Below are 14107 nucleotides of genomic sequence, written 5' to 3' on the forward strand. Positions count from 1 at the left end.
TCTAATTGCATCAGAGGCCTGAAGGTCCTTATCCTAGAATTGTATAACCAACAAAAACATTACTTTAGTGTACACTAGCAACACATCTTCAGATATGTGAGGACTAAAGAAATTTACCTCGCGGGTAGCTAAGAAAATGAGGAAGAAACCCAGAAAGACAGTCCTGAATAATAGCTGCGCAGCAGCCAACAGAGAGCGCCTGAGCTCTTAACAAGGAGGAGAAATGGATGAGAGATGGAGGCTCAGGAAGAGGCCTCCCTTCTATTAGTAGAAGGAGCCCTCTGAGGACTCCTGCTCTGAGGGCCTCAGAAATGGGAACAAGAAGTCTCAGAACATCTTACTACCAGACAGGATCCCCATGCACCCAGACACTGCCAGTGTCACCACTCCATCCCTAGGAAGCAGCAGGGCCAGTTAGACAGTTCAGATGGTCAGGAGGAAAAAAGATAAGACATAGCAGGTGTGGTTAAGGCTTTATTGGTGATCAGCAGGGCTGGGCAGAGCCCACACTGGGAGAGCAAGGCCTGCACACTAGGCCTATTCTGGTCTTCAGGGCAGTGCTGGGGGCTCAGGCTTGAGCTCTCCAAGCCAGGGATCTGGTCAGGCTACTCATAGCAGGGGAGAAAAAAAAAAAAAACCCAGCAACATGGAAAGGAAGGATGATCTGGTTGGCTTTAGAGCAGAAAGCATAATGTCAGGGGGTGACTTCACTGAAGAAGAGTGGGGTGCTATAGAGCTTAAAGATCCTGGATGAATGGGGTTGGGAAAGAGTTGGGGCCAAATAAGACCTAAGTGCGACAAATGGAAAGAAAGAAGGAGAAAACAAGACATCTGGTTCCGGGGTGCAGGAAGCTCCAGCTGTTCTCCACACACAGCACTGGCTCCTCGCTCCATCTCCTGCCGTCCAGAGCACTACTTGTTGCCCCACACAGCCATCTTTGAATATACAGGGTGTGGGAGGAAGCGGCTGGACTTCATGTAGGCAGAGATCCTCTTCAGGCCCTGAGGGTGGAAAAAAGGTCAGGTCTGCTGCCCCACTGGGGCTCATGCAATTCCACTCCAGACTTTGAGTTGGAACCCTGGTCCAACCCTTCCTTGTGGAGTGAAGCAATCAGCAAAAATCTATCTTCCTAGGGTCCCCAGTTCTGATAAGTTACCTCTTCAGTTTCCTGTGACTAATGTGGTACCTTACTAAGACCTGCCACACATGGAGAACAGGCTGTGTTAGCTGCTTGTATATACCCAGAGATGAGAAAACACAGCCATCCCTCATTCCAGTCCACTTCAAATTACTGTGATTCACACGTTTTGTGTATTTTACAACCTGAAGCTTTGTGCCAACCATCATTAAGCAAGTCAACTGATGCCATTTTTCCAACCACATCTGCTCACTTTCTGTCTCTGTGTCATCTTTGGTGATTTTCCCAATATTTCTACGTTTTCATTATGATTGTGTTTGTTATGTTGATCTGTGATCAGGGATCTTTGATGTTACTGTGGCAAAAAAATCAAACTCCCTGATGTATTGAGGGTTTGGGTCTAGATGCCCACAATACAGTGAAGCGAGTCACATAGCTTTTTTGGTTTCTCAGGGCATGTAAAAGTTGTTTATAGTATACTGTAGCCTGTAAAATGTTCAATAGCATTATACCTAAAATATAAATATATATTTATCTTAATTTAAACATCCTTTATTGCTGGGCATTAATTCTCTGGCAGTCCAGTGGTTAGTTAGGACTCCATGCTTTCACTGCCAGGGGCTGGGTTTGATCCCTGCTCTGGAATCTAAGATCCCACATGCTGCACATCTTGGCCAAACAAACAAACAAACAAACCTGAAACTTTCTTGCCAAAAAATGCTGAGACCCTCAGTACATCAGGGAGGGTTGTACCTTGAAGTCTCTATAGTGGGCAATTTCCTTCCCTCTCTTTCCTTCTTCCAGTTACTCATGATTCTGTCTCAGAGACAGGATCGTACATTCATTTTAAGTTACATTCACTGATCTGAGCCTCTCCCCTGTATGAGTCACTGTATCAGGCCCAGAGGGGATGCAGAAGTCACACAATCCTGGCGCCCGGCCTCTGGGGCTCAGTGCAGCTGGAGAACTACAGGAATTCTGAGGTATATGTGACAACTGAGAACCTCCACAGAAGTAACCTAAGAATGGTTAGTGTGTCCTTATCTGGGGGGAAACGGGATCACAGAGGTTAAGTACCTTCCTCACGTTCAAGCCACTAGAAAGTGATAGCATGGAACACAGCTGGCTCTCTCTCCAACTCTGTGCTCTTGGCAAAGCACTCCCTTCCTCCATTTCCCCACAGGAGGGCTTGTCTTTCCTCCTGCACACAAACCTGGTTCTTTCGAAGAGGGAGACTCCAGGCTTTGCCCACAGAGGGACCCCTAGCACAACAAAGAGCCTCAGAAAGTACATGAGCAGCTTGCAGAAGACACCAGATCTCACCCAATGACTCAGCAAAACCCAGAAGAAAGGTGATAGGAGGGTGAGAAGCAGCAAGACCAGGCTCTAATTATTCCACTTAAAGGACAGAATCCAACTCCTGGCTGGGACCTGAGCCCACTCTCACTGGGCCCCGACCTACCTCATCCCCAGTCCTGCTACAGCCACCCAGGCAGTGAGACACTCAGATGTACCTGTGCACCATCTTCTCAAGACCCAGAGTTCCCAGGAGTTCCAGACCTAGGGCTGACTGTACCCCACAGCCCAGGGCCCACAGGCCACACACTGCAGTCCACATCTGTCCCCATCCTCCTTCCCAGGCACTCATCTCAACTCTTTGTTGCTCTCCAATTATTAATAGTTGACTGAGGGTGACGATGAGCTGGGAGGTGAGGTCAGGCTGTGCTCCTTCAGAACCAAGGACGTTCCACCCATACCACACAGCTTCAGGGTTCCTGAAGTTCTCCAGCTGCACTGAGCCCCAGAGTTAGGACTCCAGGATTGTGTGACTTCTGTATCCCTCCTGTGCCTGACACAGTGCCTCATACAGAAGACGGTCAGATCGGTGAATGTGACTTAAAATGAATGGACCATCCTGTCTCTGAGACAGGATTATGAGTAACTGGAAGAAGGAAAGAGAGGGAAGGAAACTGCCTACTATAGAGACAAGATAAGATCTTCCCAAGAAGGCATCTACCTATGGAAGAAAATCCCAGAACGAATTACATTCTTGGAAATCTCGGTACAACCCCAGAGAGGGAGCCAATAAGCCGCAGGGCCCTTGGGTGATCAGGAAAAAACATTATGTCTTTGACACCTAAGATCACTCTTACTGTGCCTCAACTCAACTAATGCCAGCCACATCCAAACTCCTGAGATTTCTGCTTCCTCCACACTTTCCAGAGCTCTGAGCCCAGACAACAAAAGGACCTGAGCTTTTCTCTTCCACACAGGAAACGGAGAGCCATTGACTGCTGCCCATAGAATCCAGACACTTTAACTGGGAGCCCAGCACAGCCTGTACTGGTTCTGTGACCATCAGAAATTACACATCCTTTTGGCTTATTCCTTGTCTTTAAGATGGAGGTGATACTTCTTTACCTTGTAGAAATAAGGCAAAGATCAAATCTGATACAATGTATGTAAAGTCCTGAGCAGAAAACCTGGCATAAACCAAGTTCTCAATAAATGCTAGTTATACTTGGTTTTCAGAGAAGGCAATGGTATCCCACAGTACTCTTGCCTGGAAAATCCCATGGACGGAGAAGCCTGGTGGACTGCAGTCCATGGGTCGCTGAGGGTCGGACACGACTGAGAGACTTCACTTTCACTTTTCACTTCCATGCACTGGAGAAGGAAATGGCAACCCACTCCAGTGTTTTTGCCTGCAGAATCTCAGGGACGGGGGAGCCTGGTGGGCTGCCGTCTATGGGGTCGCACAGAGTCGGACACGACTGAAGTGACTTAGCTTAGCTTATACTTGGTTTCAGTTCCAATTAGGAAAGCTGCAGGGAGAAGAGTGTAGAGAAAAGAGATGTATTAATAGTAGGACGATCAGGAGAGTACCTCAAAATGAGAGATGAAGTCTTTCAGGTTTGGGAATGCATCCAGGCACTTGGGCTCAAATATGCGGTGAATGTCAAGAACATCATAAACCAGGAAATCCACAAAGGTGAGCTGCAGAAAGACAAAGCATGAATGTGCACCAAACTCTGAACCTCAGGAAAGTGACAGCTCTCCCTCCCCTAAAGCCATCCCACTTACCTTGTCCCCTGCAAACCAAGGCCTCCTCCCCAGAAACTCTGAGTAGAGCTTCATCTTTCCAGGGATCTCCTTCAAGTATTGAGACTTTAGTTTCTCCTGAGACACAAAACAGCTGTCACTGCCCTCAGACACAGACTCCCTGGCAGAGCAGGCCTCCTGGGGATGATTCTGATCCCAGCTGCCAGGTGAGGAGCCATGTCCCCCAACTGAACCTGGGTTGGCACCCACCTGCCATTCAACCCACCTGTGTTCATCAGACTCCTATGGGTACTACCTCCCATCTGTGAGAGGTAATGGGAAGGCAAAGGCCAAAACCACACTGTTCCTGACCCTGTCACCAGTCAGCTCCAGACACCTGCCCTGGGTCAGACCAGCAGTTCTGTGAGATTTGGCAGAGCTCAGGCCTCAGACCTCAGGCTGATCAACACTAAAATAACTACGAAAGAAGTCCTTTGTTCCAGTGTGGGAGACAGAATGGTCTGGATGCCTGGACAGTTGGAAAGAATTGGGAGCTGAAAGGAAGGAAGGAAAGGAATAAAGTCTGACCCTGGGCTGCCCACTGGACACATGTCCTGATCCCTGAGATGCCAAGGAGGAGGCACTGGTTGAACTCATAAACACCAATATAGGATGTGAATTTCTACCCTGGGAGGCTGGACTCTACCCTAAGATTGATGGGAACTGAGTCCAAGGTTGCATTTCATGCACTGGGAGTTCTGAGGGTCACTCTCAGAACTCTGTAGGGACTAGCTTGGTGAATCAGTAGTTTCCAAGGAGTTTAAATGGCAAAAGGACCAGTGTAGATAGGACCCTGTCCAACTCAGCAGGAGTGGACTCACAGTCAGGACTTTAACAGATCCTGACTATGTAAATGTAGACCCAGCCCTGCCCACCGGGCAAAATGGGTTTATGCCTGAGATGTTGAAGAAGAGGCATTGCACTAACAAGGTAAATATCCTGTCTAGGAACTGAATTTCCACCTTGGGGAGTCTGGATTCTATCCTTAGATTGGGGAGAACTGAGTCAGAGCTTCTATATCCTGAATTATGTTATGAGAATCACTCAGGGGACTCCATATAGACCAGCTCAGTAGCTCCAAGGAGATCAAATCACAAAATGATCTGTGTAGAAGGGATAAACTAATCTAGTCTCCTTTTAAAGCACATCCAGCCCAGATCAGTGGGAGGAGACTCACAAATTCAGGGTTGTAGCAGAGTATAGCCAATTCATTAGCAGTGTCCATAGTCTGGTTCTCCAATACATCCACGCGAATCTTCTCCTCCTCTGTCTCCCCACCTGTACCCACACAACAGAGACTCACCCTCAGTATCCCCTCCCAGCCCAGCCCAGCCCAGGGCATGGCCACCTATATCCCTGCCCCCAACCCCAGCCCCACTCACACATGTTGTGCTTGCGAGCAATGTACCGAAGGATGGCCTTGCTCTGGGTGAGCTTGTGAGCTCCATCAATTAAGTAGGGCAACTGGAAGAACAACAAGGCCAGGTGAGGTGGGCCACCAGGCTCAGTGCATCTGGTCACTTGAGGAAGGGCAGAGATGAAACCTAGCACTCACAGAGCCTGCCCCATGGTAGGCACTAGATAATATGCTATAAAATGGAGGGACGAGCTGGACACAGAGTATCATTGAAGGGCAGGGGAGAGAACCAGGAAGCTGAGAGACAGAGCAGAAGGCACCTGTTCCTGAAACCTCTAAGCCAGGAAAGGAGATGGATTGAGACACTGTCCACTCCCCCTCCCAGCCCCCCAGCCCCTGCACCTACATTGGGAAAGTCCAGGCCCAGCTTGAATTTTTCATTCAGCCACTGGCTTCTGTCATAGTCGGGAGCTGAGAAAAAGAAGATGCAGTGAAACAACCTCCCAGGAATCCAACCCTCCTTCCGAGGGGACCTACAAAGGAGTCAGGGGCAAGATGCCCCTGAACTGGTGGATCTGGAATCTGAATCACTAATCTCACATGGAGCTTTGAGGGGAAAAACAAACAGAAATTTCCTGAAACTACATGAGTAATCCTTACAAAGGATTTAGGTAAGCACTAAAGGGAGCCTGTGCCAATGGCTGATATAGGACCCAGCTGCGGACTCTCACAGCCTTCCTTGGAGGCCAGCTACACCCTAAAGGGTTCAGGAAGGGGCAGGTCCCTGCTCCAGCTGGTGGAAGGCGATAGACGTGAACAACAGGGGTCAGGACATGGGATGCTTGGCACCAAACCAGCATGAGTTGAGCAGAAGTCAGGACATGACAAGGATGCCATTACCGTCCCCCATCGTGTACTTCTTTTCCTCATAGTTTGAGTCTGTGTACTCCAGGAGCAGGCGGATGGCGTGGGCTAGCTGAGAGAGATGCCAGGACACAGGGCAGATGTCAGGTCTTGACTGCAAAACTTTCACTGTTCCAGTCCCTCCCATACTCCCAACCCTCTCCCCCTATCCACCCACTTCTGAGCGCACGCGCGCGCGCGCACACACACACACACACCTGGGAAGGAGGCGGCGGTGAGAACACACAAACACACAGCGGTGCGAACACACACACACACTCACACACACACACACACACCTGGGAAGGAGGCGGCGGTGAGAACACACAAACACACAGCGGTGCGAACACACACACACACACACACACACACACACACCTGGGAAGGAGGCGGTGGTGCGAAGGGGCTAGGCTGCAGCGAGCAGAAAACATTTCTGGCTTACCGGTCCCCAACTGCGCAGCATATCCCCGCCCGCCTCCATCCCACCCTTCCTAGCGGACCCCCGCTCACCCCGCGGATGTCCCAGTAACCCAGGGTCATCGCCATAGTCAGCGTCTGTGGATCGGATTTCCAGCTCTGCACCGTTGATTTGGAAGTTTATCCGGTGCCTGGGTCAAGTCTGGGTGTGGCCTGAGTGAGGCCACGCCCCATCGCCTCTCTCCGCCCCGCCCCCAACTATTGCCCAATCTCCGAAGCTTCCTGGCACTCGGGGCACCCCGGACTCTTCAACGAGGCATCTGCGCCCAGGGCAGTCGAAATAGTCCATTTCCCCCTCCAGCCTCAAAACTCGGGAGCCGAGCTCTGGACACCAGGACGCTGAGGGCAGCCTGGTTCCCGTCGCCAGTTCGATCTCAGCTAAATCGGGGGAGTTGGTAGCACGCTCGGGAAACAAGCCTGAATCCTAACGACAGCACGAATCTTCCACCTCCCCTGCCCTCCTACAATCATTCAGACTTGCTCCTGGATTACCGAGTTCCCTTGGGCTCTGGGAAGCTCTTAACTGCCAAGTTAAGACTAAGAGTGGGTGCCCCTCAAATCGAAACTCTAAATGAGCCGCTGGCACAGGAAGATCAGTACTCCAAGTAATCCTCACGCTCCCCCGACTCTTTATAATTCCTGACGGCAGCATGTCTTCTAGAACAAACTATTAATGGGATACAAGAAACACCCACAAGGTGCAGGAAGAAGTTTGTCAGTGCTTTTCTTTCAGGGACTAGAGGGGACTCATCCCTTCAGTCGTGTAGCTAAGAGTGATAATCATCAAATGTAAATTAATCAAGCAGATTTATGGCCTAAATAATGGATCTAAATACAGAAGCAGGTCCAGCAAAGAAGATATCCAGGTGCAACTCCAGAAATAACCCGACAACCAGCTAGATGTACTCCGTTTTGACTGGGTCAATGACCTGGGCTTTGGTAGTCACAGAGGGCTCTGAATGAAGAGGGGAGAGCTGTTCTTTGAGCAGCTGGGAGCCTCTCCTGCTGCAAGGGGGACCGGTAGGGGAGGCCAGCAAGGAGCCTGGAGGACACCACACAGGACTGCAGTCAGAGTGGGCCCAGCACAGCTTGGCTGTCCCAGTCCACAGATTCCTGCCCTGATCTTGACCCAGGTGTGGTTCTGTGTAGGAGAGGGTGGCTCAGGTGGCCTCTGATGTCACTCTGTGATACAACCTCCTCAAAAACAGTGTCCTACCTGCCAACTTTCCTCTTTGAAGATTGAAGGCTATTTCAAAATTACGAGAAGAGGACAAGGTTGGCCTGTATTTCCTTTTCCCTTGTTTAAAGTATACTACAAAGTAATGGATACACAAAAAGAGATGACAAGACCTTTTAAAAACAAATCGATTTCAGAAGTTAAAAGGCAAGCTTGGAACTCTACAGGAAAGTCAGTTTAAAATTAGCTAACACTTTTCAAGGATAGAAAGGTCCCAGTATTCAATAAAGGTTTCAGACCACCAAGATAAAGTATCGAGTGGGGGTTTGAAGAAGACAGACTTTCTCTAATCCATGTTGAATCACAGACTCAGAGTCTACACATCTCTGCTAAACTGGGGAGCAGGGAAAGTATATCAGCAGAGACCCGCAGAGCTCAGTCCCTCTGTGGATGCCCCTAGCCATTCCCACCCTGCCAGTCTTCAGAGCTCAGCTCTGGGTCCAGACTCAAGAGGCAGATCAGGGAAAGGCAGATTCCCTTGTCGTTTTGCCCAAAGGGAGGAAATAGTGGCTCTGGCCGCACAAAAGTGCTGCCTGTCTTAATAGTTATATTTTTCATATAATAAAGGGGTTGTCATTCTGAGTTTTACACATCTTGAGCTTGGAAAAGACACATGACTGGATTCCACTGAGAAAATAACTTTCTTAAAAACACTAAACAGAATAATAACAGTTAAATAGATATTGTTAATAACAGTTAATAATAATTGTTAGATATTGTTAAAAACAGTTAATAATAACTGTTAATTGTTAGTTAACAGTTAATAATAATTGTTAGATATTGTTAAAAACAATTAATAATAACTGTTAATTGTTCATTAACAGTTAATAATTGTTAATAACAGTTAAACTAGAAATTGTTATGCTAGTATTCAGTCAGTCAGTCATTTATTTACAAAAATCATTGAAATTCTGTCATAGAGCAGCACTAAGAAAAAGAAAATTCTAGGTAGTAAAGGCTGGAACTCAGCTAGGAAATACAAGGAGAGATTTTAAAATATAGAAGAGGTTTTTAAGTGTTCAAAATCTCTGAGGGGCACTGAGAGAGAGGGAGGCTGAAGGCAGGAGAAAGAGGCCGTGCCTGCTGGGACAAGAAACTGAGGACACAGGGATGGGCCCCAAGCACAGGCGGCCTGTCAGGAGGAAGACGTCAATCCTGCAGGAGGAGGAGGGGGGCTGGCGGAGAAGGCTCTCAGACTCAGCCTCCAGGCCCAGGGGTCCCACCGATGGGGGCAGTGGGTGTGGAAGGCAGTAGGGGGCAGGGGGACTCGGGAAACTGGAGAGGGGGCTGAAGGGCCTGATGCAGCCAGTAGTTGCCTCGCTGATATTCAGTGTTAAAGCGGCCACATCTGGATTTACAGGCGCTCTCGCTTGACTGGAAGTATTGACAGGTTCTAATATTTTAGAGAGCACTGTGCAGGACGTCAGAACACATAGTGTCCAGTATCCAGTCGAGAATCCTGCCTGACTCTGCACTGTACTCCATCCTTCCAGCTCTACTGCTGACATTCTGAACTCCCAGAGTAAATTTAAAATTCTATGTAAAACAGCCTCAGAATACAAATCAACACTTTAAATACCAACAGTAGTATTAAATTGTGTTCTACTTGATAGAAATTTTTTAAAGGTTTTTAAAGTATTATCTAGATAAACTTTTGTAACCCAGGATACAAAGGATATTTTTTAATCTGAATAGAAAGTAAAAACCATAATTTATAAGATTCTGTCATAGCAGTATATAGTTTAAGATGGGGACTTTACAGGTGGTGCAGTGGTAAAGAATCGGCCTGCCACTCCAGCATTCTTGCTTGGAAGATTCCATGGACAGAGGAGCCTGGTGGGCTACAGTCCGTGGGGTCACAAAGAGTCAGATGTCATAGTTTTAAGAACAAATAAATATAAACAAAGGCTTCAAGAATTTAAACAGGAATTAAATTTAAAATAAATAACATGTGGAATTGTATTTCTATGTGTTTCTGTCCTGTCGTGTTTTGTGTTTCTAGGAACATTTTTATTTTATCTAGATTATCCAGTTTGTTGGCATATGATTCTTGGTAGTATTCTGTTGCAATATTTTTATTTCTGTAGATTCAGTAGTCCTGTCCCACTTTCATTTCTGATTTTAGTAATTTGCATCTTCTCCCTTCTTTCTTAGTCTAGCTAAAGGTTTGTCAATTTTGTTAATTTCATAAAATCTTTCAAAGAAATTTCTTTAAAATTTTCATTGATTTTCTCTATTGTTTTTCTATTTTATTTTTCTATTTATCTCTGCCATAATCTTTATTATTTCCTTTCTTCTATTTATTTCGGTTTAGTTCTTTTCCTAATTTCTTAATTTATAAACTTAGGATGTTTATTTGAGATCCTCTTGTTTTTAAAGTAGCCATAAATCTCCCCCTTAGCAATGCTCTTGCTGCGTTCCTTAAGTGTTTGCATTCTGTGTTTTCAGTTTCTCTCCTAAGTGTTTGTGCTTTCTTATTTTTTGTTGTTATTGTTCAGTCACTAAGTCATGTCTGACTCCTTGCGACCGGATGGACTGCAGCATGCCAGGATCCTCTGTCCTCCATTATCTCCCGGAGTTTGCTAAAATTCATGTCCATTGAGTCAGTGATGCTATCTAACCATCTCGTCCTCACCTGCCCCCTTCTCCTTTTGCCTTAAATCTTTCTCAGCATCAGGGTCTTTTCCAATAAGTCTGCTCTTTGCATCAGGTGACCAAAGTATTGGAGCTTCAGCATCAGTCCTTTCAATGAATATTCAGGGTTGATTTACTTTAGTATTGACTGGTTTGATCTCCTTGCAGTCCAAGGGACTCTCAAGAGTCTTCTCCAGTACCACAATTGGAAAGCCTTCTTTAGGGTCCAACTCTCACATCGGTACATGACTACTGGAAAAACCAAAGCTTGGACTATAGGGACCTCTGTTGGCAAAGTGATGTCTCTGCTTTTTTAATATGCTGTCTAGGTTTGTCATAGCTTTCCTTCCAAGGAGCAAGCATCTTCTAGTTTCATGGCTGGAGTCACCATCCACAGTGATTTAGGAGCCCAAGTAAAGAAAATCTGTCTCTGCTTCCACTTTTTCCCCTACTATTGGCCTTGAAATGATGGGACCATGTGCCATGATCTTAGTTTTTTCAGTTTGAATTTATACCAGCTTAATTCAAATAGCTCTTAAATACTTTGCTCTTATACATCTCTGTCCTTTCTCTTTGATTATCGGTGTCACAAAATTACATTTTTATGCACGTGTGTCCGAAACCATAGACTAATAATTCTTATTTAATGGACTAGTCTGTTTAATTACTGTGATACTGAATGGTTTGCCTTGGAAATAAACAGATCATTCTTTCATTTTTGAGATTGCATCTAAGTACCACATTTCAGACTGTTCTGTTGACTATGATGGATACTCCATTTCTTCTAAAGGATTCTTCCCCACAGTAGAAGATACAATGATCATCTGAGTTAAATTCACCCATTCCAGTCCATTTTACTTCACTGATTCCTTAAATGTTGACATACAGTCTTGCCATCTCCTGTTTGACCACTTCCAATTTGCCTTGATTCATGGACCTAACATTCCAGGTTCCTATGCAATATTGCTCTTTATAACATCAGACCTTCCTTCCATCACCAGTCACATCCACAACTGGGTGTTGTTTTTGCTTTGGCTCTGTCTCTTCATTCTTTCTGGAATTATTTCTCCACTGATCTCCAGTAGCAATTATTGGGCCCCTACCAACCTGGGGAGTTCATCTTTCAGCTGCTAAACTGCTATGTCGCTTCAGTCATGTCCAACTCTGTGCGACCCCGTAGACAGCGGCCCACCAGGCTTCCCCATCCCTGGGATTCTCCAGGCACGAATACTGGAGTGGGTTGCCATTTAGTCCTATCTTATTGCCTTTTCATACTGTTCATGGGGTTCTCAAGGCAAGAATACTGAAATAGTTTGCCATTCTCTTCTCCAGTGGACCACATTTTGTCAGAACTCTTCACCATGACCCGTCCGTCTTGGGTGGCCCTACATGGTATGGCTTATAGTTTCATTGAGTTAGACAAGGCTGGGGTCCATGTGATTAGATTGGTTAGTTTTCTGTGATTGTGGATTTCAGTCTGGATTATCACAGTAATCCAAGTCTATGCCCCGGCCAGTAATGCTGAAGAAGCTGAAGTTAAACAGTTCTATGAAGACGTACAAAACCTTCTAGAACTAACACCCAAAAAAGATGTCCTTTTCATTATAGGGGACTGGAATGCAAAAGTAGGAAGTCAAGAAACACCTGGAGCAACAGGCAAATTTGGCCTTGGAGTACAGAATGAAGTAGGGCAAAGGCTAATAGAGTTTTGCCAAGAGAACACACTGGTCATAGCAAACACCCTCTTCCAACAACACAAGAGAACATTCTACACGTGGATATCACCAGACGGTCAACACCAAAATCAGATTGATTATATTCTTTGCAGCCAAAGATGGAGATGCTCTATACATTCAGCAAAAACAAAACTGGGAGCTGACTGTGGCTCAGATCATGAACTCCTTATTACCAAACTCAGACTTAAATTGAAGAAACTAGGGAAAACCACTTAACGATTATACAGTGGAAGTGAGAAATAGATTTAAGGGACTAGATCTGATAGACAGAGTGCCTGATGAACTATGGAAGGAGGTTTGTGACATTGTACAGGAGACAGGGATCAAGAAATCCCAAAGAAAAAGAAATGCAAAAGAGCAAAATGGCTGTCTGAGGAGGCCTTACTGCTGCTACTGCTAAGTCACGTCAGTTGTGTCCGACTCTGTGCGACCCCATAGACGGCAGCCCACCAGGCTCCCCCATCCCTGGGATTCTCCAGGCAAGAGTACTGGAGTGGGGTGCTATTGCCTTCTCCAGAGAAGGCCTTACAATAGCTGTCAAATGAAGAGAAGTGAAAAGCAAAGGAGAAAAGGAAAGATATACCCATTTGAATGCAGAGTTCCAAAGAATAGCAAGGAGAGATAAGAAAGCCTTCTTCAGGGATCAGTGTAAAGAAACAGAGGAAAATAGTAGAATGGGAAAGACTAGACATCACTTCAAGAAAATTAGAGATACCAAGGAAATATTTCATGCAAAGATGGGCCCAATAAAGGATAGAAATGGTATGGACCTAACAGAAGCAGAAGATATTAAGAAGAGGTGGCAAGAATACACAGAAGAACTGTACAAAAATGATCTTCAACCCAGATAAATCAATGGTGTGACCACTCACCTAGAGCCAGACATCCTGGAATACGAAGTCAAGTGGGCCTTAGGAAGCATCACTAAGAATAAAGCTAGTGGAGGTGATGGAATTCCAGTTGAGCTAATTCAAACCCTAAAAGATGATGCTGTGAAAGTGCTGCATTCAATAAGCCAGCAAATTTGGAAAACTCAGCGGTGGCCACAGGACAGGAAAAAGTCAGTTTTCATTCCAATCCTTAAGAAAGGCAATGCCAAAGAATGCTCAAACTACTGCACAATTGCACTCATCTCACATGCTAGTAAAGTAATGCTCAAAATTCTCTAAGACAGACTTCAACAATACATGAACCATGAAGTTCCAAATGTTCAAACTGATTTTAGAAAAGGCAGAGGAACCAGAGATCAAATTGCCAACACCCGCTGGATCATGAAAAAAGCAAGAGAATTCCAGGAAAACATCTATTTCTGCTTTATTGACTATGCCAAAGCCTTTGACTGTGTGGATCACAATAAACTGTGGAAAATTCTGAAAGAGATGGGAATACGAGACCACCTGACCTGCCTGTTGAGAAATCTGTGTGCAGGTCAGAAAGCAACAGTTAGAACTGGACATGGAACAACAGACTGGTTCCAAATCAGGAAAGGAGTACATCAAGGCTGTATATCGTCACCCTGCTT

The 14107-nt window shown here is 46.0% G+C and overlaps 1 protein-coding gene across 1 annotated transcript; it reads right to left on the reverse strand.

Moving 5' to 3' along the window:
• Positions 1-461: 461 nt before the first annotated feature.
• On the reverse strand, positions 462-7113 carry LOC104981665 (glutathione S-transferase Mu 1). Its single transcript, XM_010830894.1, has 8 exons — positions 7012-7113; positions 6499-6574; positions 6005-6069; positions 5624-5705; positions 5419-5519; positions 4224-4319; positions 4026-4136; positions 462-1002 (listed from the first exon to the last, which is right to left on the reverse strand). The coding sequence occupies exons 1-8, from the start codon at positions 7045-7047 to the stop codon at positions 913-915; spliced, it is 657 nt and encodes a 218-aa protein (XP_010829196.1). The 5' UTR covers positions 7048-7113; the 3' UTR covers positions 462-912.
• Positions 7114-14107: the final 6994 nt, after the last annotated feature.

Source organism: Bison bison, unplaced genomic scaffold, assembly GCF_000754665.1.
Source record: "Bison bison bison isolate TAMUID 2011002044 unplaced genomic scaffold, Bison_UMD1.0 scf7180017864519, whole genome shotgun sequence".
NCBI lineage: Eukaryota > Metazoa > Chordata > Mammalia > Artiodactyla > Bovidae > Bison > Bison bison.